Source organism: Patella vulgata, chromosome 6 (assembly GCF_932274485.2).
Source record: "Patella vulgata chromosome 6, xgPatVulg1.2, whole genome shotgun sequence".
In the NCBI taxonomy this organism is placed as follows: Eukaryota; Metazoa; Mollusca; class Gastropoda; family Patellidae; genus Patella; species Patella vulgata.
The window spans coordinates 22,746,415-22,774,381 of record NC_065884.2 but is presented as its reverse complement, the minus strand read 5'-3'; the positions used below and the strand labels follow the sequence as shown (position 1 = coordinate 22,774,381).

Below are 27,967 nucleotides of genomic sequence, written 5' to 3'. Positions count from 1 at the left end.
ACAGTTAAATCCATGATATTAAAAGCTTTGCATACAAAACGTTAGCATGGGGCAGAACTTTATAAAAACCAAACAAATTCTAATAGTTTTCTGATAATTACTTCGTGAGTTGTTGCTCTTAATCAGATTTTAGTGTATTATAAAGGTTTCATTACCGAAAAAAGGAAAAATATGCGACAACCCTTGTTGACTGCCCGGACGATTTAGTTGCTGTGGGCGTATGTTTCGTTGCCTGGCAACCTATCTTTTTTTTAATTTACTAAAATAAATTGTTATTCTTATATTTAAATACAGTTGAATTAAACAAAAATACATTTTAAAAATCTGATATGACAAATGTTGATTTGTAAAACAAATATTGATTTTAAGATACAAATGTCGAAATACGACAACAATATTAATGTAAGATGATCTAAAATTACCGAATTTTGGTTGTGCTTAACACTTTTTACTACAAATATTATTCTTTACTATAAACAGGGATGCAAATACTTACTCAACGTGTGCAACTGATGCTACTAGCGATGCTTGCTCTGAGGTCGAAAAAACGGCAGCCACCGCAACAATTTCAGACACATGTACAGATGGTGGTAAGTATAAAAAGGTTATTGATAAATTATGTGACTGACATTTTTCGTGATTCACTTTATTATTCCACTAAAAATACACTACACTGTCAGTAGATTAAATTCTGGGGTCACCTAAAGGACAGACTATAGAACAGTACAAGAACAAAAAAAACCCAGACATAACAAACGGCGTAGAAACACAGCCAAAACAATCATTAGAAAATACTCCAGATCAGAAAGAAATAAAATGAAATGGGGTTTAACGTCCTACTGTTCTGCTCCGGCTGGGATAATGAAGACGGGCATGTGCCATACAGTGCGCTATGAGGGAAATTTTGCCCGGGCAGCAGAACTATGGCCTACTCTTATATCGAATTCCAACTGCCAAGTAATCTTTTACGTGCGCGCCAATGTATACACGGGGCCTCGATTATTCGTACCACCCGAACGTCTAGACAGCTGACAAGAGGAAACCAGGTCAGAAAATCCCGATGAACACTCTCGGCCAATACAGGGATCGAACACGGCACCTCCAGGCTAAGATCAGATAGAACAAACGATATAAAAACATAGCCGAAACAAAGAGAGATGGGGTTAAACGTCCACTCGACACAAACTAGGTCATTTGGGGACTAACATATGTTTCAATTTTATTATAATAATCGCTTGCGCGGCGGGATCTTTCGCAGTCGAAAGAAACCGGTTTACCCGGAGAAAACCCACCAGGTTAGACAGGCGGGTTCTAATGTTTTCAGGGCCAGTTTAATATTAGTTTATGAAATCTAGCACACCACTCTTTAGGAGTATCGCTTATCAACAATTGTAACATGCTTAAGTTTGAATCTTGCGTTTTGATTGGTCAACTTCATCTTTTATCCAAACACATCCCTGACTTAACTCACCTTCTTATGGATATTTACATAAAGCAAGTTCGCATGACGATATTTGCACATGGTGCTGATCTGCACATATGGAAATATATAATATTGCACTACCTCCTAACCCCGTTCAGACGGCGCGATTTGCAGATTTGTACAGCATGTGAGTAAAAACATGTTTACTTGCTACCTGTGCAAATCTGGCCATATGAACGCACATCAAATTTACACACGGTTAGTAATTTCTCTGGGATACAGCATCACTGTTATTTTGAGTTGTTACCATTAGCAACGCCCCATTGTTGAACGGTGAAATTTGTATAAGTTAATGAAAAGGCTCAAAACTGTTAAACCATAAAAAAAATGGCAAGCTGTAAGAAGATAACTTGACAGTCTGATTCCTCAAAATGTTGCAAGACATAGTAGAACCATTCTACGTGTATATGTTGCTAGAACAAGGCCTAAACCAATTATAAGAAATATTTCTGTCTTCTGAGTCTTAAACTTTCCATGACAATACCAACAAGCGTTTGCCATGCAAGATACGCCCTCCAATGGACAGAGGACAAACTATAAAAAGCGATTTTTCGTACAATCAAGGGCCATAATCCAGGAAGTTATGGTTCGAAACACGAAAGTATCGAAATGAACCAAGATTTTTGGGATATAAATGTATATTTTAAGTTTCATCAAAATTGGGTAAAAGGTGTGACCTCTAGAGGGTCCAGAAACCATGGCTTTACACTACTTGCATAGGAGCGGTCATTTCGTAGGGCAATTTTGGTCTGATTTTCACGAAATTCGAACTCAACCGTCATTATGGTGTAACAGTGATATATTTATACGGTGGTTGTTTTTAAAGATTGTGAACCCAGATCGTTTGGAAATAAACATATATTTTAAGTTTCTTCAAAATCGGATCAAAATTGTGATATACAGGTATATACAAGATGTCACCGTATGAACGGGGCTTAAAGGAGCTCAATCGCTATTCTTTGGCATCTAGAAATGGACACAAATGGGTCGCGACGCATAAAATAATGTAATATGAATGTATATAAATTGATTTACATTTAATCGTTTCTATTTTTACTGTAATTTATAATCTGTTATGTTCGGCGAAATACGTGAAGGGTGCAAATTGAATGGCGGTCTTAGGCGCCTGGTTATTCCAGTCTACTCCGATAGTCTTCCCTTGTGCGATATGTTTAGTCTCGTTCATCGAGTCGCTCATTACAAAAGGCGCTTGCAGGCATTCAGACGTGTCAAGTTTAAAACTTTCATTGTGTCTTAAATATTGGATACCAGAAGCCCACCTTTTCACGGTAAGATAATAGCATCAATGTTGGTTTGAATTGACCAATAAGTCGTGTTTGTAATGTCGAGGACTTTGGATGATAATGAGTTAAAGATTTGGCTACTTTAAAATGATGTAAATTTACTGTATAATATAGCACACCTATGTAAGGCTCCGTGCGAATAGATTACAAAGTAACAAATTAAAGTTGCAATTTCATATTTTTACGTTATATTTTTAAAATTTATTAAAATAAAGCCTTAAAATAGATGGTATCTATAAACAGTCCTACCTTGTTAAAGAATAATCCTATTTATCCTATAATTCACTATTGCCAGTTGAGATATTGGCAAAAATGTCATTTTCCTCTTCAAATTCAAACGTTTGAAAAAAAGCTACTCCATGGTGGAGAATAGAAAACAAGGGAGGTAATTGTGTTATTATTTCCGGTGTAAATGAGTTTTAAGTGTGAGAATGACACCTATGATCGTATAGTAGTGAGTTGACAACCTATTGAGCGAAAGGCATAGAAATAATTATGTTTTGACTTTCTTAGAAAATATGAAATTGTAACTTTAAGCCGGGAGTAAATCTTGTATTTATATACCTAACATGTACTTTAATAACATTAAGCTCAAAAATAGCGCTTAATGTTTTATTTTTATTTTTAAACACAATCATTTTATATCCTTATATTATACAGCTACATGTGATATCTGTACCACTACATATGATACTGATGTGGCCGTGACTGATGCTAATAAATGCACGTAAGTAATATTCTAAACATTATTATATACGTGCAATATTGTTATTAATTTATAAAAAAAACAATCAAGGAATTAAAGCATGCAATATATTGTATGTTCATCTACAAACAGATTGAATCTTATAAGCCTCTGCATGTCTCAAATACAAAATTTGAAACTCTAATTTTTAATTATTGTTTACAAAGTCGTTGCGCCATACAGACATAAACAATGGGCATTATTCAAGACGGCTTAAAACCTGCTAAAATTTCGAAATTAAGATGCAATTTGTATGATGAAAAGATGATTCATAGCGACAAATAATTCTGACTAGCATCGATTTATTTATTACCGCTTTAATATAATTGGTAGCTAAAACGTTATGGTTTTTCTCATCGGTTTAATGGCCAGTCGTTTCAGATGTTTTATGTACAGTTTATTCACTATCTGGTATTAAAATAGCTGTGACGTTATAGGGAGGAACAGTAATTTCATCCAGCACAGACCAGCAGCCTTAGAAATAATAGCTGTATTTGTATTTCGTGTTGTGCATTATTGAAAATATTTTAATATTATCGCTACCATAATATGACTAAGATAGATTGTAATCGAAAAAAGAAACGAAATTGTGAGGGTGGTTTAATTCTCCCCGCATGGGCACCATGACATCTCGGCTACACCCCGGCCTTAATCCCTTTTCCACATCAGAATTGTGATGTCAAAATTACATATTACAATATAGCATGTTTTATGTCTTATAGTGTAGCAGATACATATGTAACATGCTTAAATGGTGTAAATGATGCCTGTGGTACTACTACACTGGCTGAGACCAAAACTGCAGCTGCAACAAACAAGGAGGAATTTTGTAGTAAGTTATCAAATTTGCATTCAAATGAAATGAAATGTAATGGATTGTAACGATCAACATTTATACACCGACTGTACTACTGCAATAATCTCAGAGAAGAAAACGGAAGTTGCAACACAGAAAACCGAATTCTGCAGTAAGTTACTCGGCTTGCTAATGAATACCTGATGAGTCAGAGAAATTAATTTTCTCCCCAATACATACCCGAAGTTTAATATGGAGACTTTTTATTACCTCTTATTGTTAGTGCTCATTTCCCCGTAACATAGTACCTATTCTGCAGCTTTATGGTCACCGTATAATACTTACTTGTATTATTTAAAAATGTCAGTAGGTTAGATGATATGGTCACCTAAAAGGCTGAATTATACTCTAATTTGTGCGACATATTTTCGGGCATCGATTATTATTTGTGAATGCAGCTGCAACAGTGTGATTGGGTGGTTGGAATTCAGGTTGGAATAGAGTGGGATTTTGGTTACAAAACCATTAGAGACTTGCTTCACTCGCGGGCTAGAGAAGCAGAAAAACGCATTTGCGGTAGTTAAATGTTCAAAATTTCCTAAGTGAGGGCGAGGCCCCCATACCCCGAGACGATTGATTAGTTGTTGGGGATTCAGATCAGCCACCAAAAGTAAGCTATATTGGACCACATTGAAGTTGCTGGATTCACAAAATGAAATAACAGGTAAACGCGTTTGCAGCAGTTAAAATTTCAAAATTTTCACCCGACGGCCCCGTCTGCGTGGACTGTAAACGATTGACTGGTTGATTGGAATTCGAGTCAACTATCTTCAGTAGGCTATATTAGACCCCTTTGAAGTTGCTGTATTTAGAGTCTGGAATAGCAGGAAAACGCGTTTGCGGCCGTTAAATTTTCCAAAATTTTCTTTGGGGGTTCCTACACGGTATGCTCCCCTCCTCCGCTCTCACAGAAAACCGGCACCGCCATCTGTAACCCGAAATTATTTCGGGCATTTCGGATTCTGCCCCACTAACTGTCATCGAACCCGTACACCTATTCGAACAATGTAGAAACACAGCCAAAGCGGTCACTAGAAAATACTCCAAAAGAAATGGAACGTAATGTGCGTTTCGCAGGGGTGCTATTAAATTTGGGGGCACATAGCGAAGGCCTTATAGAGCTTTTATCTGCAAAATGCTTTTAAACTTGTGCATTTTTGCCTCTGTTACAGAAACCTAGTTAAAACAAATGTACGTCTAGTGATGTAGATGAACATTATACAGTCTACATATATGTTGATATCTTTACAGGACACTACCTCCTAAGATGATCTAATTTTACTCTTAGAGCAAACCTTTACGTGTGCAATTCCGATAGCATGACCCGTTTTACATTATCAAATACATAATTTTTGTTGATTTATAGCCCTTGTAAACGCTTTAGACGTGGAATTGTTCAGTTTAAAAAATCATGACCGTATTAGACACATACATTTTATGAATTTAACCATTCTACAGATCAGAGTTGTTGCTACGAATCATTTCTCATTTGATTTCCATGACAACATACAGTGATTTTTGGATCACATAATGAAAATGTTGGTGGAGAGTGACGTTATGTGTTTAATGTTCCTGTCTCGTAACGTTATGTGTTTAATGTCCTTTGTGGTAACGTTGTGTGTTTATTGTTCTTGCCTGGAAACGTTATGTGTTTAACTTAATTATCTTGCCTGGTAACGTGTTGTCTTTAATGTGACTGGTAACATTATGTGTTTAATGTCATTAATAATTATGTAAACTATAATATTATTTTAAGCTACTGGCTGTAATCAATGTAAATCTACATATGAGGCCAGTACAAAATCATGCACGTGAGTATATTTACTTATTTTGAATCTAAAGTGAAATAAATTGTCAGCTTTGGTGCTCTTAATGATACAAATTGTTGATTCAGAATCTACAGTTTAGTGGATTTGTTTTTCAAAATATTAAGGGGATATACACATTGTTTCGACAACTTTTTACGGAGGCATATCCTGGTTTCGTTAAAACTTAGGAACGTTTGTGAACGCAAAACTGAATTGCGTTATTTGTGAATTTAAACTCCTCAGTAGGATATTTTGACAAGGAGGAATCCTATCGATATACATATATGCAGACAATTATTTGCTGTCACCTTTCTATTGATAGTCTTTGTCTCTTTCTTCTTTGCATAGCGAGTTTAGTTGACTTTACATTTTCTGTCTGGTTTGTGTTTATTCATGATTTAGAGGCAGACGATAAACTAAACAGACATGAACTGAGTCTAAGAGTCCTACTTTTCTGCTCCACCCTGTCTACCGAAGACTGTCGCCCCCCCCCCCCCGTCCGTCTGTCCACCATCCATCCATCCATCCATCCATGTATCTACCTATTCCATTATCTATTTATTTAAAACAGAGATGCAACGACCTACGACACTTGTGCTAAAACTACATGCAGTTCAGAAATAATGTCAGAAGCTTCATCTGCGGTAACGACCACATGTACTGACGGCGGTAAGTATTGAAAAGGTTTGATGTGTATTATATGTAGATATTCAGATTGTTAAATTACAACTATGGTTATGAAAACGATGACAGTTAATGTATGCATTGACATAAACTTGTCAATTCAACAAACATTTTAATAACTATTTAAATTCCTCAATCTCGTGGATAGCCTGACAGATTTGTTTTAACAAATATGAACAAAATCCCCCAGTATAAGCAGTATCCGTTATAAAAATCTTTTATATATAAATCTTCATATGCTTAACAGGGGACTATATACGTCCTTAGATGATCTAAATTTACTCCTAGAGCAAACTTTTACGTGTGCAATCCCGTTAGCATGACCCGTTTTATACAAATGTACAAAGTAACAAATTAAGCCGAGAGTGAATCTTTAATTACATGCAATTACGTGTATTTTAATGTCTTTAGGGTCAAAAATACCGCACACCCACCCCCACTGTTTTATTTTTATTTTTAAACACAATCATTTTATATCCTTATATTATACAGGTACATGTGATGACTGTTCCAATACATATGATACTGATGTGGCCGTGGCTGATGCTAATAAATGCACGTAAGTAAGATTCTAAATATTTTTATATACGTGCAATATTGTTATTACTTTATAAAAAAAACAACCAAGGAATTAAAGCATGCTAATATTGTATGTTCATCAACAAACAGATTGAATCTTATAAGCCTCTACATGTCTCAAATACAAAATTTGAAACTCTAAGTTTTAATTATTGTTTACAAAGTCGTTACGCCATACAGACATAAACAATGGGCATTATTCAAGACGGCTTAAAACCTGCTAAAATTTCGAAATTAATTCTGACTAGCATGGACTTATTTATTACCACTTTAATATAATTGGTAGCTAAAACGTTATTGTTCTTCTCATCGGTTTAATGGCCAGCCGTTTCAGATGTTTTATGTATCGTTTATCCACTATCTAGTATTAAAATAGCTGTGACGTTATGGCAGGAACGGTAATCTCATCCAACACAGACCGGCAACCTTAGAAATAATAACTGTATTTGTATTTTGTGTTGTGCATTATTGAAAATATTTTAATGTTATCGCTACCATAATATGGCTCAAGTAGATCGTAATCGAGAAAAGAAACGAAATTGTGAGGGTGGTTTAAAACTCCCACGACATCCCGACTCCACCCGGGCGTTAATCCCCATTCCACATCGGAAAACAATATAACATGTTTTATGTCTTATAGTGTAGCAGATACATATGTAACATGCTTAATTGGTGTAAATGATGCCTGTGGTACTACTACACTGGCTGACACCAAAACTGCAGCTGCAGCAAACAAGGAGGGATTTTGTAGTAAGTTATCAAATTTGAGTTTAAATGAAATGAAATGAAATGGGCTGTAACGACCGACTTTTATGCAACACTCTCAGCGAAGAAAACTGAAGTTGCAACACAGAAAACCGAATTCTTCAGTAAGTTACTCGGTTTGCTAATAAATACCTGATGAGTCAGAGAAATTATTTTTCTCCCCACCACATACCCGAAGTTGAATATGGGGACTTTGTACTACCCCTTCTAATTAGTGCTCAATCTCCGAAACATAGTACCTGTTCTGCAGCTTTATTGTCACCGTAAAATATTTAATTGTACTATTCAAAAATGTCAGTAGGTTAGATTCAATGGTCACCTAAAAGGCTGAATTATACTCCACTCTGTGCGACATTTTTGCGGGCATCGATTATTATTTGTGAATGCAGCTGCAACAGTGTGATTTTGTAGTAAGTTATCCAATTTGAATTTAAATGAAAGGAAAAAGGTTGTAACTACCTACTTTTATGCACCGACTGTACTACTGCAACACCAAAAGTAGGTTATATTGAACCACATTGAAGTTGCTGTATTCACAGACTGTAATAGCATGAAAACGCGTTTGCAGCAGTTAAATTTTCAAAATTTCGCCCGACGGTCCGTCTCCGTGGACTTGATCGGTTAATTGGAATTCGAGTCAGCCATCTTAAGTAGGCTATATTAGACCCCGTTGAAGTTGCTGTATTAAGAGGCTGGTATAGCAGGAAAACGCGTTTGCGACCGTCAAAATTTCCAAAATTTTCTATGGGGTTTCCTACGCGGTAAGCTCCCCTCCTCCGCTCTCGCAGAAAACCGGCGCCGCTGTCTGTAACCCGAAATTATTTCGGTCATTTCGGATCCCCCCCCAAACTGTCATCGAGCCCGTACACCTATGCGAACAATGTAGAAACACAACCAAAGCAGTCACTAGAAAATACTCCAAAAGAAATGGAAAATAATGTGCATTTCCCAGGCGTGCTATTAAATTTTGGGGGCAGATAGCGAATTGGAATTCGAGTCAGCCATCTTAAGTAGGCTATATTAGACCCCGTTGAAGTTGCTGTATTAAGAGGCTGGAATAGCAGGAAAACGCGTTTGCGACCGTCAAAATTCCCCAAATTTTCTATGGGGTTTCCTACGCGGTAAGCTCCCCTCCTCCGCTCTCGCAGAAAACCGGCGCCGCAGTCTGTAACCCGAAATTTTTTCGGTCATTTCGGATCCCCGCTCCCCCCCAAACTGTCATCTAGCCCATACACCTATGCGAACAATGTAGAAACACAACCAAAGCAGTCACTAGAAAATACTCCAAAAGAAATGGAAACTAGTGTGCATTTCCCAGGCGTGCTATTAAATTTAGGGGCAGATAGCGAAGGCCTTAAACAGCTTTTATCAGACTTTAGGAACTGCAAAATACTTTTAAACTTGTACATTTTTGCCTCTGTTACAGAAACCTAGTTAAAACAAATGTACGTCTAGTGATGTAGATGAACATTATACAGTCTACATATATGTTGATATCTTTACAGGGCACTACCTCCTAAGATGATCTAACTTTACTCCTAGAGCAAACTTTTACGTGTGCAATTCCAATAGCATGACCCGTTTTACATTATCAAATACATTATTTTTTCGTTGATCTATAGCCCCTGTAAAAGCTTTATGTTGATTTATAGCCCTTGTAAACGCTTTAGACGTGGAATTGTCCAGTTTAAAAAATTATGACCATATTAGACACATACATTTTATGAATTTAAACATTTAAACATAGAGTTGTTGCTACGGAGTCACGTCTCATTTGATTTCCATGACAACATATAGTGATTATTGGATCACATAATGAAAATGTTGGTGGTGGGTGAAATTGTAACGTTATGTGTTTAATCATAGAAATATTATATACTCTGTATATATTCTATGGTTTAATGTTCCTGCCTCGTAACGTTATGTGTTTAATGTCCTTGTGTGGTGGTAACCTTGTGTGTTTATTGTTCTTGCCTGGAAACGTTATGTGTTTAATGTCCTTGTGTGGTAACGTTGTGTGTTTATTGTTCTTGCCTGGAAACGTTATGTGTTTAGTTTAATTTTCTTGTCTGGTGAACTTGATGTCTTTAATGTGACTGGTAACGTTATGTGTTTAATGTCATTAATATGTAAACTATAATATTATTTTAAGCCACTGGCTGTAATCAATGTAAATCTACATATGATGCCAGTACAAAATCATGCACGTGAGTATATTTACTTATTTTTAATCTAAAGTGAAATTGTCAGCTTTGGTGATCTTAATGATACAAATTGTTGATTCAGAATCTACAGTTTAGCAGTTTAATGGATTTTTTTTTTCTCAAAATATTAAGGGGATATACACGTTGGGTTTCCTCCCACTGCTAAAAACCCATACGAGCTAGCGCATTATTAAAATAAAATATAACCATGACAGTCCCGAAACGACCAAGTTTGTGTCGAGTGAACGTTAACCCCCCCCCCCCCCCCCAGCAAAAAAAAAAAAAAAAAAAATAATGTATATGAAAACTAGCAATACATGTTACATTATGATAAACGGCCATTTCTGTTAAGGGTAACGTTATCGCACCGAAAAATAGTTTTAGTTTTAAACCGATGTTTTTATTATGTGTGATTTAGAAACTAAACAATTGTTGACAAGCGATACTCCTAAAGCGTGGTATGTTAGAGTAGATTTCATAAACCAGTTTCCAACTGGTACTGAACAAAAAGGAACTATTTTAAAACTGGCTTAATGCGACACACGGAAAGCATCTTTGTCCTATTGGTATCCCTCCATTTTGTTTCCCAAATGTAAATTTGCGGGGTTGGTTGGTCGAATGGTTTAACGTATAGGCGTTAGATCATAAGATCTGTCATTGGCGTGGTTTCAACCTCGGGGGTTTTCTTCGGGTCCGCTGGTTTCCTCCGACTGCTAAAGACCCCTACGATCAAGCGGATTATTGAAACATGTTACTTCCGAAATTACCTCTCTCTCTCTCTCTCTCTCTCTCTGGTTTGGTTCGGTTTGGTTCGTCTGTCCGTCGATTGTTTGTTTAATTTATTTATTTATTTATTTATTTATTTATTTAAAACAGGGATGCAACGACCTACGACACTTGTGCTAAAACTACATGCAGTTCAGAAATAATGTCAGAAGCTTCCACTGCGGTAACGACCAAATGTACTGATGGCGGTAAGTATTGAAAAGGTTTGATGTGTATTATATATGGATATTCAGATTGTTAAATAATTATAACTATGGTTATGAAAACGATGACAGTTAATGTATGCAGTGACATAAACATGTCAATTCAACAAACATTTTAATAACTATTTAAACTCCTAAATCTGGGCGATAGACTGACAGATTTGTTTTACCAAATTTGAAAAAAATCCCCTTATATAAGCAGTATCCGTTATAAAAATCTTTTATATAGAATGTCTACATATACATTACAGGGCACTACGTCCTAAGATGATCTAAATTCACTCCTAAAGCAAACTTTTACGTGTGCAATCCCGTTAGCATGATCCGTTTTGCACAAATGTACAAAGTAACAAATTAAGCCGGGAGTGAATCTTTAATTACATGCATATACCTACCATGTATTTTAATATCTTTAAGGTCAAAAATACCGCTCACCCACCCCCAATGTTTTATTTTTATTTTTAAACACAATCATTTTATATCCTTATATTATACAGGTACATGTAATGACTGTTCCAATACATATGATACTGATGTGGCCGTGACTGATGCTAATAAATGCACGTAAGTAAGATTCTAAATATTATTATAGTTCTTTAAAGGTGCAATATTATTATTACTTTATAAAAAAAAACAACCAAGGAATTAAAGCATGTTATATATTGTATGGTCATCTACAAACAGATTGAATCTTATAAGCCTCTACATGTCTCAAATACAAAATTTGAAACTCTAATTTTTAATTATTGTTTACAAAGTCCTTGCGCCATACAGACATAAACAATGGGCATTATTCAAGACGACAGAAAGAACCATAGCTTAAAACCTGCTAAAATTTCGGAATTAAGATGCAATTTGTATGATGAAAAGATGATTCATGGCGACAAATAATTCTGACTAGCATCGACTTATTTATAACCGCTTTAATATATTTGGTAGCTAAAACGTTATGGCTCTTCTTATCGGTTTAATGACTAGCGGCATACCGGCTCCACCCCGGCGTTAATCCCTACATCAGATTTGTGATGTCAAATATAAAGTTACATATTACAAAATAACATGTTTTATGCCTTATAGTGTAGCTGAGGCATATGTAACATGTTTAAATGGTGTAAATGATGCCTGTGGTACTACTACACTGGTTGACACTAAAACTGCAGCTGCCACAAAGAAGGAGGAATTTTGTAGTAAGTTATCCAAATTGCATTCAAATGAAATGAAATGAAATAGGTTGTAACTATGGCGGTATATTAGATTCAAAATTCTAACGTGCTATCTTCTAATTTCTAACTCCTTTTCATGTAATTTATAACTTCTATTCTTGTAAATTTTAACTTCAATTCTTGTAATTTTTAACTTCCATCCATGTAACTTTCAAATTAAGACAATAATAATAATAATAATAATATGTCCATTTATATAGCGCCAAATCCACAAATCGTGCTTATAGAATCCAAAATCTTTAGTTGTTCAGTGTAAATTTTAATTCTATTTTATTTAGAAGAAAAACGTCTTCTTCATTGATGCTTTACAGGTTTAGCATGAGCATCAACGAATTTATCATTTTTACACTTCTGCCTAGCAACCATCATTATGAAGTCGTTTGGTGTCGCCATTGCGTGCTCAATTGCGCGATTGAGCACCTTATCGATTATTATTTGTGAATGCAGCTGCAACAGTGTGATTGGGTGGTTGGAATTCAGGTCAGCATAGAGTGGGATTTCGGTTACAAAACCATTAGAGAATTTTAGAGTTGCTTAACTCACGGGCTAGAGAAGCAGAAAAACGCATTTGCGGTAGTTACATTTTCAAAATTTCCTACGGAAGGGCGAGGCCCCCATACCCCGAGACGATTGAATGGTTGTTGGGGATTCAGGTCAGCCATCAAAAGTAGGCTATATTGGACCACGTTGAAGTTGCTGTATTCACAGACTGAAATAACAGAAAAACGCGTTTCCAGCCATCTAAGTAGGCTATATTAGACCCTTTTTCTAGTGGCTGTATTTAGAGGCTGGAATAGCAGGAAAACGCGTTTGCGGCCGTCAAATTTTCCAAAAATTTTTTTGGGTGTCCCTACACGGTAAGCTCCCCTTCTCCGCTCTCGCGGGCATTTCGGATTCTACCCCGCTAACTGTCATCGAGCCCGTACATCTATGCGAACAATGTAGAAACATAGCCAAAGCAGTCACTAGAAAATACTCCAAAAGAAGTGAAACATAATGTGCATTTCGCAGGGGTGTTATTAAATTTGGAGGCAGATAGCGAAGGCCTTATAGAGCTTTTATCAGACTTTAGGAACTGCAAAATACTTTTAAACTTGTACATTTTTGCCTCTGTTACAGAAACCTAGTTAAAACAAATGTACGTCTAGTGATGTAGATGAACATTATACAGTCTACATATATGTTGATATCTTTACAGGGCACTACCTCCTAAGATGATCTAACTTCTCTCCTAGAGCAAACTTTTACGTGTGCAATTCTGAAAGCATGACCCGTTTTACATTATCAAATACATTATTTTTTCGTTGATCTATAGCCTTTGTAAACGCTTTAGACTTGGTGGAATTGTTCAATTTAAAAAATGATAACCTTATTAGACACATACATTTTATGAATTTAAATATTCTACAGATGTTGTTGCTACAGAATCATTTCTCATTTGATTTCCATGACAACATTCCATGTTTAATTAACTTGCGTGGTAACGTGTGTTTATCGTTCTTGTCTGGAAAGGTTATGTGTTTAATGTGGTAACGTTGTTATACGCCCACATTTTCATGTGGACCTATTATGCCGTCGCCCCTGTCCGTCCGGACGTACGTCCGTCCACAATTGTTTGTGGACTCTCTACATGTCACAATTTTTATCCGATTTTGACGAAACTTGAAATATAGGTTTATCCCCAAAAGATCTCGGCTGCTTTCGATATTGGCATGTATCGGATCGAAACTTCATGGATTATGGCCCCTGATTGTACGAAAAATCACGTTTTTAGCTTGTGGACCCTATAGAGGTCACCATTTTTATCCAATTTTTTTGAAACTTGAAATGTAAGTTTATAACCCAAAGATCTCGGTTCCTTTCGATATTCGCGCATATCGGACCGTAACTTCCTGAATTGTGGCCCCTGATTGTACGAAAAATCTCGTTTTTAGCTTGTGGACCCTATAGAGGTCATAATTTTTATCTGATTTAAAAAACCGTATTATTATATCACCGTTACACCCTAAGGACGGTTGAGTTCGAATTTCGTGAAAATCGGCCCAAAATTGACAGACAAAATGGCCTCCGTTCGTTCTCAAATAGCGTAAAAATATAGTATATCAAGGTTGTGGACCCTATAGAGATCACAATTTTTATCCGATTTTTTTAAAACTTGAAATGTATGTTTATAACCCAAAGATCTCGGTTCCTTTCGATCTTCGCGCATATCAGACCGTAACTTCCTGAATTATGGCCCCTGATTGTACGAAAAAGTCGCGTTTTTAGCTTGTGGACCCTATAGAGGTCATAATTTTTATCCGATTTAAAAAAAACGTATTATTATATCACCGTTACACACTAAAGAAGGTTGAGTTCGAATTTCGTGAAAATCGGACCGTAACTTCCTGAATTATGGCCCCTGATTGTACGAAAAATCTCGTTTTTAGCTTGTGGACCATATAGAGGTCATAATTTTTATCTGATTTAAAAAACCGTATTATTATATCACCGTTACACCCTAAGGACGGTTGAGTTCGAATTTCGTGAAAATCGGCCCAAAATTGATAGACAAAATGGCTGCCGTTCGTTCACAAATAGCGTAAAAATATGGTATATCAAGGTTGTGGACCAGAGGTCACAATTTTTATCCGATTTAGTTGAAACTTGAAATGTAAGTTTATAACACAAAGATCTCAGTTCCTTTCGATATTCGCGCATATTGAATTGTAATTTCCTGAATTATGGCCCTTGATAGTAGGAAAAATCACTTTCTTGTTAGCTTGTTCTCTATCCATCTCTCGAAAATGTGGGCGTATCCTGCCTGGCAGCCGCTGGTGTGTTTATTTTTCTTGCCTGAAAACGTTATGTCATTGTGTTTAATTTAATCTTCTTTCCTGGTAACGTGATGTAACGTTATAAGTTTAATGTCATTAATATGTAAACTATAATATTATTTTAAGCCACTGGCTGTAATGAATGTAAATCTACATATGATGCCAGTGCAAAATCATGCACGTAAGTATATTTACTTATTTTGAATCTACAGTGATACAAAGTGATAATGATACAAATTGTTTTTTTCAAAATCTACACTTTAGTGGATGTGGATTTTTTTCAAAATATTAAGGGAATATACACCTTGTTTTTGTAGGGTTTTTTTTTTTTTTTGGGGGGGGGGGGGGGTAGTTACTAAGGTTATGCTTTATTCCAAATGAACTAATTCGGTTGAGCAGTGTTTCGGTATTTTTATACCCCCATGGGCTATATTATGGTGGATATCCCTGTCCGCTGGTTGGTGAACACTTAGTGGTACTTTTAGATTTGCCGCTTTTGTTCAAACGATCAAACGGAAGTACAATATCGAAACCCAGAATGTTTCGACCACTTTTTACGGAGGCTTCGCCTGGTTTCGTTAAAACTTAAGAACTTGAGTGAACGCAACACTGAATTGAGTTCGTTGTGAATTTAAAGTCCTCAGTGGGATTTTAGGACAAGAAGGAATCCTATCAATATACATTTATGCAGACAATTATTTTCTGTCGCCTTTCTATTGATTTGATTTGGATTGATTCGTTCCCCCGTCCCTCCGCCCGTCCGTCCGTCCGTCCACCCATCCATCCATCCATCCATGTATCTACCTATTCAATTATTTATTTATTTAAAACAGGGATGCAACGACCTACGACACTTGTGCTAAAACTACATGCAATTCAGGAAAAATGTCAGAAGCTTCTGCTACGGTAACGACCACATGTACTGGCGGCGGTAAGTAACGAAAAGGTTTGATGTGTATTATATACTCTTCAAAAAAAGTAGGGGATATTTAGAAACAGTACAAAACTGCGGAAATGCACTGTTGTTTTATTAGCGGTAACCAGTGTATGTTAATAACAGGCCAATTGCCTACACATGAACATAAACAGTTCATATGGGCGCTTACCTGATGGCCCCATTTCACTCGCAAAGAGATACACTGTCAAAAGTGAAAATGGACGTTTTTGATTTTTGAGTAATTGCTCAATCCAATCCTCAGACATTCAGCAATTCGTCGTGGCTTGCTCCTAATCAACCGTCCAATCACGATTTTGGGCAATCTGACCCACCCCTCGTGCAGTGCCACTGCCAATTCTTGCAGTGTTGTCGGTTGACGTTGACGTCGACGAACACGTCTCCCGGTCATGTCCCAGACATGCTCTATAGGGGAAAGGTCAGGACTCATGGCTGGCCAAGGCATATGGACAATATGGTGACGCTGGAGGTAGTCAAGTTACGACTCGAGCGCTGTGGGCACGGGCATTATCATCTTGAAAGATGAAACCTCGACCTGCACGTTGAGCAAAGGGCAGAACTATCGGTGCCAGGATGTGGTCAGGGTAGTACACACCAATGACCCTTCCTTGAACAATATGCACGTCCGTTCTGCCAGTCATGGTGATTCCTCCCCACACCATAACAGACCCACGCCCGAATCTGTCATGCTGTCTGACGTTAACGTTAGCATGACGCTCATTTACACTCCTCCAAACGCGAGCACGCATATCGGTGAAATCCAGAGTAAATCTGAACTCATCTGACATTACACACGCGTGTCGCAAGTGCTGCTCAGTGGCTCTGTTAGGGCGATAAGTTCTTCATCTTTGAACATACTCTCAAAGCATGTCCAGTGTCCATGACTATTTTTCGATATCCCCTACTTTTTTTCAAGAGCATAATGGATATTCAGATTGATCGATAGATTGGCAGGTTTTTTTTTTACCAAATTTGACCAAAATCCCCGAAGATAAGTAGTATCCTTTATAAAAGTGTTAAAACAATGACAGCTAATGTATACAGCGACATAAACTTATCAATTATTCAACAAACCTTATACTTACTATGTAAACGGCTGAATCTGGGCGATAGACTGATAGATTTTTAACAAAATCCTTTAAGATAAACAGTGTCCGTTTTAAAATAAATATATATTTTCCGTGACCAAGGAACAAATTGTATATAGGTCTACATGTATTATGCTCAATACTCAAGAGTAATGTATTTTTTTTAAAAATACAATCATGTTATATCCCCGTATTAATACAGGTACATGTGATGGCTGTTCCACTACATATGATACTGATATGGCCGAAGCTAATGCTAATAATTGCACGTAAGTAAGATTCTAAACATTACTGTTGTTTTACAATTCTCATCTATGTGGTAGCTAAATCAAACGTAGCGATTCTTCTGTTTTTAGCGGATTAGTCGTGTGCTGTTGAAGGCCAACGCACGGAACTGGTTCTAAAACATTATTCTGAGATAACGCTTCAGTTGTAATTCGGCATTAACCTCTAGTAACGTAGTGGGTTTGGGTTAAAGTAGCTAAGTCTCTAACGCAGTATCATCCAAAGTCTTCAACATTCAAAACACGAATGTCAATTTAAATCAGCATTGATGTTGTGATCTTAACGGAAAAGGATGGGCTTCTGATATTCAATATTTAAAATAAAATAAAAATTTATTTACCATTGGTACACGAATCGTGTACTTCGTGTACTATAATGCGTTTCAGCTCCACAAAACAGTAGGACGTTAAACCCCATTTCATTTGTTTCAGCGCCATTTGTAACAAGGGACTCGGAGAACGAAGCTAGGCATAATTATTCAACATGTCATGTCAAACGGTGACGTCATATTCCTATCTGGAGTGCATGCACAATAAATACTATAACCAGGCACTAGAGACAGCCATTCGATTGAGACTTATGGCGTATTTCGCCGAACATAACTGATTTGAAATTAGAGTAAAAACGGAATGTGATTGTGAATCAGTTTATATACATTCATATTACATTACTGTGCGTTGCGACCCATTTGTGTCAATTTCTAGGTCCCAAATATTAGCTATTTAGCTCCTTTAAGAGTACGATTGACAGTCGTAAAACCTTTCCTAACACAATATGAGAGAGAGAGAGAAATGGGGTTTAACGTCCACTCGACACAAACTAGGTCATTTCGGGACTAACATATGGTTTAAACATGCATTATGCAAGAGCTAAATCTGATTATTGCAAGTCTTAATTTAGGCTTCAGATGTTATAGAAATTATAAATTAGATCTTTATTTAAACAACAAGACCAAAATCAACTCTGTAGACCCACGGATGGCTCGGCTACAGCTCGGATTTAAATAGGATTTCACTAATTGATTAAATCAAATAAGGGGTAACCTGATGAAAATACGTCAGTTAGATCGAGGCTAAATGATAGAGTGTACTTAGCGAGGACGCTGTAAAGCGTTTCCGTGTGCCATTGAAAACTTTACTTGATAATCGAGATATGTAGGTGGAGTTAACGCCTGTCAATCAAACGATCAGCGAAGGTGAAGCCACAATTCGCTACCATTTCTAGGCAAATATTACAACGATGATAACTATGTTCAGAATACAGTAATTTGACTGAATTTTTCAATATATTCTTCTTTCATCATCTACTTTTGAACTGTTATAGTAAGAATGGCCAACTCTCTATAAAAATCTCCCATAATGTATCTTTAATTTTATTTACATAATTCGCTTGCGCGTAGGGGTCTTTAGCAGTGGGAGGAAACCGGAGGGCCCGGAGAAAACCCACGAGGTTGGACAGGCGACCCTACTCCTTGCCACGTACAACCGGGGATTCGAAACCACGCCAGTCGACTCAATGACAGACTTTATGATACAGCGCGCGCACGCTAACCATTCAGCCATCCAACCCCCCCTAACACAATATGACTGTGATGATAATATTATATTAAATTATAACATAGGGTAACAAAAAATAAATTGTATAAAACTTCCGATCTGTCAAACACGACACCCTTGACTTTATCTCGGGTAATGATTTCACACTAATCACTATTCCACATTAAACTATAACACATACTTATGGAAAACAGCAATTTATTTATTTCGGGCGACGTATTTTGATGCCTAAATTACATATTGACCATGTAGTAGAGACATTGTATAACATATTTTATGTCTTAATAGTGTAGCACAGAAATATGTAACATGTTTAAATGGTGTAAATGATGACTGTGGTACTGGTGATACCGTTACTGCACTTGTAGAAGTGAAACAGGAAGCTGCAGCACTGACAACAGAATTTTGTCGTAAGTTACATGTTCACGGCTTGCACATCCTGGACCCTGTTTCACAAAAACTTAAACAAATTTACCAACACCAACCAATTTTTTCTTATTTCATGAAAAGCTTTGCACAATAGATTAGAAACACCTAATAATTTCAACATGTCAACAGTTGTCAGTTTCGAAGCCTATAATTTGCTTGCACCCCAAGTGCCTGCACCCGAAATGTACACTGCGCGAACGTAAGCAACTTTAACTAAAATCTATTAAAAGTACATTTTAAGTTACAATATATCTTCGTGAAACGCATAAAATTTGAAATTTCATTTTGATTTTAGTTAAAATCTATTTTGGTGATTTTAGCTTTAAGTTTTTGAGAAACAGGGCCTATCCAAGGTCGCGGATTTATTTATCTCCTCTAAACTTACTAGTGCAAGTATATGCATCAGAAGAACAAACGATATAGGAACAAACGATATAGGAACAAAGTCAAAACACAACAAAATGAAAAAAGAAAAGAAAATGGAACAAAGATGTTAACGATAATATAGAGTGCAAGGGAACAACCCGAAAAACGTTGAACACTTTATTGCATTGTATGTAACTTTGGCGCCAAAATTTGACAGGTAGCAAAGGGATTTAGAACGTATTTACAGAATATAGGAACTCCAGATACACTTTTCAGTTATTTCGTAGACTTTGTTGCCTTGGGGGTTTTCGGTTCAGTCGTGCAGATGAACATTATCGAACATCGGGGTTTTGCTTTGATTTTTCGTTGATTTATATACCCCTTGACAGATCAACGCTTCTTAGATATTTTGTTTTCACTTAAACAGCATTATATATCACGGATTATTTTCATCTCCATATAAACATTCTACATTTTAGTATTGGGTTGATGCTTATTTGATTTCCATAACACACATTGATTATGAGATCACATAACATTTTTTTGGTGGGTGATATCTTCTTGCGGGGTAATGTTGTGTTTAATAGAGACTTTTGGCAATCGGAATGTTTACCATCTGTATCACGTATCCGTATCGTATACGTGATACGTTACGTCAATGTAGTTTTAGAGTTTTGGCAGATTTTCGCGTCGCGTAAGTATGCATATAGCTGAGCTGAACTTAGTTCTATTACAGCATGATGACAGATATCTACCAAGATCACCATCAGTATTAGTCAAGTACCTAGACTACAATTTCCCGGAGTTGGTGAAGTCACTCGGCAGTCGCTGGGCTATTCAAAAAAAAAATTAATGTCGAATCTTTTTAAAAAATCTTCGACTTCAACTCGACAGCAATTTTTGGTTTCACTAATGCATCATTTCAGAAAGTTTATACCCCTTTACCATAGAATAAAGTCATTTACAGATTTGCAAAGATCCACCTCCCTGAATTTAGCATGTAGATCAACCAGCATGTAGACCGACAGGCAGGAAAAGTATGAAAATTAAATTCCGTGAAAACCATCAAAAATAATGATTAAATTCCACTCTTTATCATTGTTAAAATCACATCAAATACACACCTTCGTGTTCCATGATACACATAGATTCATAAAAACGCTACGATACAACAATTCAGCGTCTACAATGACTCTACAAGTAGCACAAAAGACGGTAAAAAGACGACGATGTTATACGGACCTTCTCCGTATAAAAGCTGATCGATACGTGCTGCCGTATCCGTGTGCCGTATCACGTATGAGAAATACACACACACACTGATGACGTCACACACCAAATCCATACGGATACGCGATACGGACCAGGAATTCACTCTTGCCAAAAGTCTCTATTCTTCTTGCGTAGTAACGTAATAATGTTCTGGTAACGTTATAAATATGTTTAACGTCATTAATATGTAAACTATGATATTATTTCAAGCTACTGATTGTGACAATTGTAAAGCTACATATGATGAAAGTATAAAAACATGCACGTAAGTATTTAACAAAACTTATTTTGAACTTTATGTTAATTTCCAATTAAACCGGTTTATCAATGTTTCGGGATTTTTATAGGTCAGTGTTTTAATGTGGACGTATATTGTAGTTAACTCATCCGTTGGTAAACACCCCTTTCTTGTCCGAACCGATTTTATACATATTTACAGGTGTTGTAAGGAACTTATTCCCGTTAACAATATTTTGGTCCCCTCCCGATTTACGTTCTCGATGATTTTCTTTGCAAACATTAAAGATTTCAGTATGTAAATGCTACATTGATATTGCCTGCAAAAGGTTGCAAAGTTATTATGTAATTTTTGTCAAAATATTCACTTATTCAACCTCATTGTTTACCTCGTAAGTATTAACCTTGGTGATTGTGCTTTGACTCTTAAGGAGAATTATACTCGTCTGGCCTACTAGATAATGAATAAAATATTTTAAAACCCGACCTAAGTTGCCGTAAAACCTCAATATTTAAAAATGCGTGTGAGACGTTTTTGTGTGTTAATGTCTTGTAGTGTAGCTGAGGCATATGTAACATGTTTAAATGGTGTAAATGATGACTGTGGTACTACTACACTGGCTGACGCCAAAACTACAGCTGCCACAAAGAAGACAGAAATTTGTAGTAAGTTATCCAATTTGCATATTTAAATTAAAAATGAAATGGAATAAAATGGGGTGTAACGGTCTATTTTTTGCACCGACTGGGCTATTGAAGACGGACATATCTCCATAGAGACACTGCTATGAGGCAATTTTGACTCTGACAGCGGAGCTACAGTCTATTCTTATTTCGAATTCAATTTGTCATTAGCCCTTTCAAGTACACGGGGTCTCGGTTTATTGTCCAATCCGAATAACTTGACACTGTCCTAACCGAGACCTATGTCCTACACTCCTATGACAAGGGCAAACCACACCTGACAATCCTAAGCAACACTCTCGGGCAACACCGAGTTCAAACCCGAAAACTCCTGTTTAGCGAGCAAGCTTCTCATTTTCGGGTTCGAACTCGGTGTTGGCCGAGAGGGTTGATTAGGATTGTCAGGCGTGGTTTGCCCTTGTCAAAGGAGTGTAGAACAGATGTCCAGGTTAGGACAGTGCCAAGATAAGCGATAAAAGTATTATTATTACTTTTGTCGCTTATCTCCACCGCACCATATTTGTTTGTAAATGTATCTGTCTAGAACCGAGTTTTCACATTTCTAAATCTTAGATATGAATCAACACTTCGGAAACAAGTAGAAATTTAGCATTGACCATGTCTGTTTAGCATTGACCATGTTAAAATACTGATATTATATTAAGACAAAAGTATAGGCGTGTATAGGTAGACTAAATATCTTCATAAAAAGAAACCCTATTTACGTTCAAACCAAGGAAGAGATCATTCTTATAAGTATGTTATCAAAAGACCAGTCAGTTCGCTCCAAATATATTCAAATTTGAATTCCTAGCTTAAAACTCGTTGAAGCTAGGATATAAGCAAAGCAACTGTTAAATAAAAAAAAACAAATCGTAAATTTTCATACCCTTTTATATTCCAAGGGAAAGGCTATTGTATTTTAATATTCGTTATATTCATATGAATTTCAGATTCCGCTGGCAGTTTAACTGTTTCTGTGATTTTAACTTCATTGATGATGGCTGTCGTTTCTTTAGTTCGAGTATAAATTTCATAAATTCCAACACAGTTTTTTATACATTTCCAACAATGTCAATACTATAGCTTTAAATAATAATAATTATGTCGATTTTTAAAATCAAGGGTAATGTTTTATGCCAGCAGTGTAAAACTTATATTGTAGATTTAAGATCTTCGTGTTTACGTATAGAGAAAAAGATCTCAAATCTACAATAGAAGGTCTACGTGTAGATAAGAGGATCTTAAATCTACAATAGAAGTTCTACGTGTAAGTGTAGAGAAAATGATCTTAAATCTACAATAGAAGTTCTTCGTGTAGGTAAGAAAATCTTCAATCTACAATAGAAATTCTACGTATAGAGAAGAAGATAAAAAAAATCTACAATAGAAGATCCTCTTCTCTACACGTAGAACTTCTATTGTAGATTTGATATCTTCTTCTCTATACGTAGAACTTCCATTGCAGATTTAAAATTTACGTATCTACATAAAGATCTTCTATTTTTTACGACCCTCTTCTCTACACGTACCCTTCTATTGTGGATTTAAGATCCTCTTCTCTATTGTAGATTTTAAGATCTTTTCTTTACCAGAGATCGTCTTCTCTACACGTAGAACTTCTATTGTAGATGTACCTATAGGTAGAACTTCTAGTTGATGTGGGTTTTTTTTCTAAATGATGTTCACCACTTTAATGTTGGTTTGTTTCAACTGATAAATAAGATGGTTGTATGAATTTAGGATGTAAATGCACCATACGAAGTTAATAACAATTTTTATAACATTTTTTGAAACAATATTGTATGATACATGTACATGACTTTTATACTGTACATCATATTTGATGTGATATTTGTCTTCATTGAGATGTTTAACTGTAAACTATTATTTGTTTTTATGATCAAAGCTTTTAAAATGTTTTATATTATTGTTTAAGATTTATTTTAATACACGTAGAACTTCTGTTTGATTTTGTTTCTCGAACTGATGTTTAGCCGGTATGATGTTAGTTTGATTTTAACTAACGGATAAAAATAAAGGTTGTATGAATTTCGCGAAATAAAAAGTTAATAATTTGTTGCTTACAGTTTATATACATCATTCAAATAAGCATATAGTTATATACTATATATATTAGTTTGAGACAAACACTTGGAGACAGTTTTCAGCGGATTTCAACTCACAAGTGTTCTTTCTTTTTAACGTGTCCTGGTCGTCCTTAGTTTTTTGTCCAATTCAGATTGCTAGGTCAACCTTTACTTATCAGATCACACGATCAACCCAGGTGGGTACAAAACATAAAGGATGTGTTAAAATTCGAAGTTCCCCAATGGTCTGTACTAGATCCCTGGACATCTTCTCTGACATAAATCATAATGTAGGGGTATTGGCCGTCTGTGTCTCTTGTTATAGATATATTTGGCCTAAACCAAGGCTTACGTTTTCATAAACACGGTTTTCCATTTCACAACTATAGGTTAGGGCCGATTGTGTTTGATTTTTATTGTTATAGAAAAAAACTTCCAACTACTGGGCATAAATGGCTTGACACATATGCATTCCAAAGGTGGCCGAGAATATAGTACAAGATAGCGAATAATTCAGTGGGCAGGCTAATAAAAAGAAACTCTGTATTGGAGACCATTACATGTTTCGTCTTTCACGTCGAAGAAGAAAACAGATTTCTCTCCCAATTTTTTCTTTTTGGTTTACTTTTGGTGTGTGTGTGTGTGTGGGGGGGGGGGGTCAAATGGAAGTCTTGTTCATCTCGCTCTAGTTTTATAATAATAAGTCCACCATTTACTTGCTCAGTAAATCGAAGTTGTCTGGGTGTATAAGGTATGGGGTAAAATAATTATAAACATATTCACTATAACAATATACTAGATCATGAAAATTCATAGCTACAATTTGCTTGCTACTTCTATCTTTGGCTCCCGTTAAAATACCGGATCTGCTCTTCTGATTGCCTCATGTACCACTACGAACAGTGTTAATAATGATGGCCTTTGTTGTACACTGTTAACTTTTATGAAGAAATCTATATCACTTAGTCCTTTATTTGTAAAATAGCTATCCGTTTTAATTCATCGCGCCATCCGCTTGAATTGACTTCCAGTACTGTATTGCCCATATTTAACATTCGTGTTAATTATCTATACCCAGAGCCGTGAAATATATATTGGGGGGTGGGGGGGGGGGTCCGCAACCCTAACCCCTAACCCTAACCCTAACCCATTTTTTAAAACCCCTAAAAAATATAAACAAACACCATGTAGCCATGCTGTCTACCAAGACACCGCGTGCAAAAGCATTATGGTTACGTTGTTGGCTGAGCGGGCGATAAATATTTGGTTTAGGCGGTTATGTTTTTGGGTACCTACATGCGATTCACTCTGATAAGTGGCAGAAAAAAATTAACAAAATATTACTGACAGGCTAACTAGACACAATTTTATGGAACACAGGTGCTTTTCACTTCACGCATGTTTCCAGGATGATTATCTCTGTGTTTTATTTTAGCAGTACAAACCATATTGGGATATGTACAGGTTTTATACAGATAGAATCTTAACTAATCCTAATAATTGTTGTAAATAAATAGGAGTTTGGGCCTACTATGTAAATCTTTTTTTTTTTTTTTGGGGGGGGGGGGGGTCCAAGTATATTCAGCCCATGCTTATACCTGGGTAATATCTTTCTTTGGTACCTTCTCCAGCGTACTTTAGGGTTTTCCGCGATGAAATCCAACTTATTTCACTTAATCACATTATTTGTAGTTTATAGCGAGCCATTATATCGTTTTATCGTATTCTTAAATCACGGGGAAGGGGCGGTTCATACATGAATTTATACGCGTTTTCCCGGGTCCAGTTATTAATTGTCCTTATTTAATCGTTTACTCGGTTAAAGAGAGCGATTTTTATTGTGAACTTCATTAAATTGTTGGACTAGTTGCAAGGATAAACCTTATCAAAATCGAAATTCCATCATCCGTCATGGAGCTATTTCCTTGTAATTATGCCGTCATCCCTGTACGTCCGTCCGTCCACAATTTGTTTGTGGACACTCTATAGGTCACAATTATCACCCGATTTTCATGAAACTTGATATACATGTTTATAACCCAAAGCTCTGGCTTCCTTTCGACCCTCGTACGCAAATAGTGTAATTTTTATCCAGTTTCGATGAAACTTTAAATTTATGTTTATATCACAAAGATCTTGGTTGCTTTTGATAATCGCGCATATCTGAACGTAGCTTCCTGGATTATGGCCCTGGTTGTTCGAGAAATCCCATTTTTAGCCTGTGGACCCGCTAGAAGGTCATAATTTTTATCCGATTGAAAAAAAAACGCGTGAATATTTCACCGCTACACCCTAATGACGACTGAGTTAGAATTTCATGAAAATCGGACCAAAACTGCCTGACAAAATATTCGCCCCTCATACGCAAATAGTGTAAATATTAAATATATGGTATATCATGATTGTGGACCCTTTAGAAGTCATAATGTTGATCCGAGTTTAATGAAACTTAAAATATATCTTTATAACCCAAAGATCTTGGTTCCTGTCGATATTCGCGTATATCGGGTCGTAACTTCCTGAATTATGGCCCTTGATTGTACAAAAATTTGTTTAGCTTGTTTTCTGTCCATCTCTTGCAAAATGTGGGCGTATCCTGCCTGGCAGCAGCTGGTTATCCGATTTTAAAGATGAAAACGCTACCGTTACACCTTAATGACGGTTGAGTTCAAATTTAGTTAAAAATCGGACCAAAACTGCCAGACTAAATGCCGACTCCCTGTACGCAAATAGTGTAAAAGTATGTAATACCAAGGTTGTGGACCCTCTAGAAGTCGCAATTGTTATCAGATTTTGATGAAACTTAAAATATTTGTTCATATGTTTATGTCCCAAAGATCTCTGTTGCTCTCGCTATTTGCGCATATAAGACCATAACTTCCAGGATTATGGCCCCTGATTGTACGAAAAATCGTGTTTTTTTAGTTGTGGATTCTCTAGAGGTCACAATTTTTTTAACCGATTTTAAAAACCGTTTAAATATATCATCATTCCACCATAATGAAGGTTGAATTCGAATTTCGGGAAAATCGAAATGAAACTGCTCGACAAAATGGCCACTCTTTGTACATAAATTGTGTAAAAGTATGTAATATGAAGGTTGTGGACTCTCTAGAGGTCACAATTTTTACCCGATTTTGATTAAACTTAAAATGCATCTTTATATACCAAAGATTTTGATATCTGAACATTTCAGACCATAACTTTCTGGATTATGGACCCAGATTGTACGAAAAGTCGCTTTTGTTTTTAGCTGTTCTCTATCCATCTCTTGCAAAATATGAACTATCTTGCCTGGCAACCGCTGGTTTAACATTCCGATGATCTAAATCTTTATAACCAAAAATAGTCCAATATGTTAAGGGAATCTTAAGCCAGTGATGCCAATATAGTAACCGATCACCGACTATTTACTTCCTGATTCTTCTGCTCCAAAATCATAAATATTCACTAAAACCAGGCAGAAATGAAAATTCAAACTGTCTTTGAAAAGGACGCACTAATCGTCGTGTGTGTTCTTAGGTATGGGGCTGGATAATCACAATCTCT

The 27,967-nt window shown here is 36.3% G+C and overlaps 1 protein-coding gene across 1 annotated transcript; it reads left to right on the top strand.

Moving 5' to 3' along the window:
* The first annotated feature begins 539 nt into the window (after nt 1-539).
* LOC126825108 (extracellular matrix protein A) lies at nt 540-23,612 on the top strand. Its single transcript, XM_050554595.2, has 18 exons — nt 540-590; nt 3,448-3,514; nt 4,255-4,364; nt 6,145-6,199; nt 6,768-6,865; nt 7,373-7,439; nt 8,100-8,209; nt 10,377-10,431; nt 11,305-11,402; nt 11,915-11,981; nt 12,495-12,604; nt 15,583-15,637; nt 16,290-16,387; nt 17,702-17,768; nt 19,629-19,750; nt 21,618-21,672; nt 22,201-22,310; nt 23,282-23,612. The coding sequence occupies exons 5-18, from the start codon at nt 6,820-6,822 to the stop codon at nt 23,356-23,358; spliced, it is 1,137 nt and encodes a 378-aa protein (XP_050410552.1). The 5' UTR covers nt 540-590; nt 3,448-3,514; nt 4,255-4,364; nt 6,145-6,199; nt 6,768-6,819; the 3' UTR covers nt 23,359-23,612.
* Nucleotides 23,613-27,967: the final 4,355 nt, after the last annotated feature.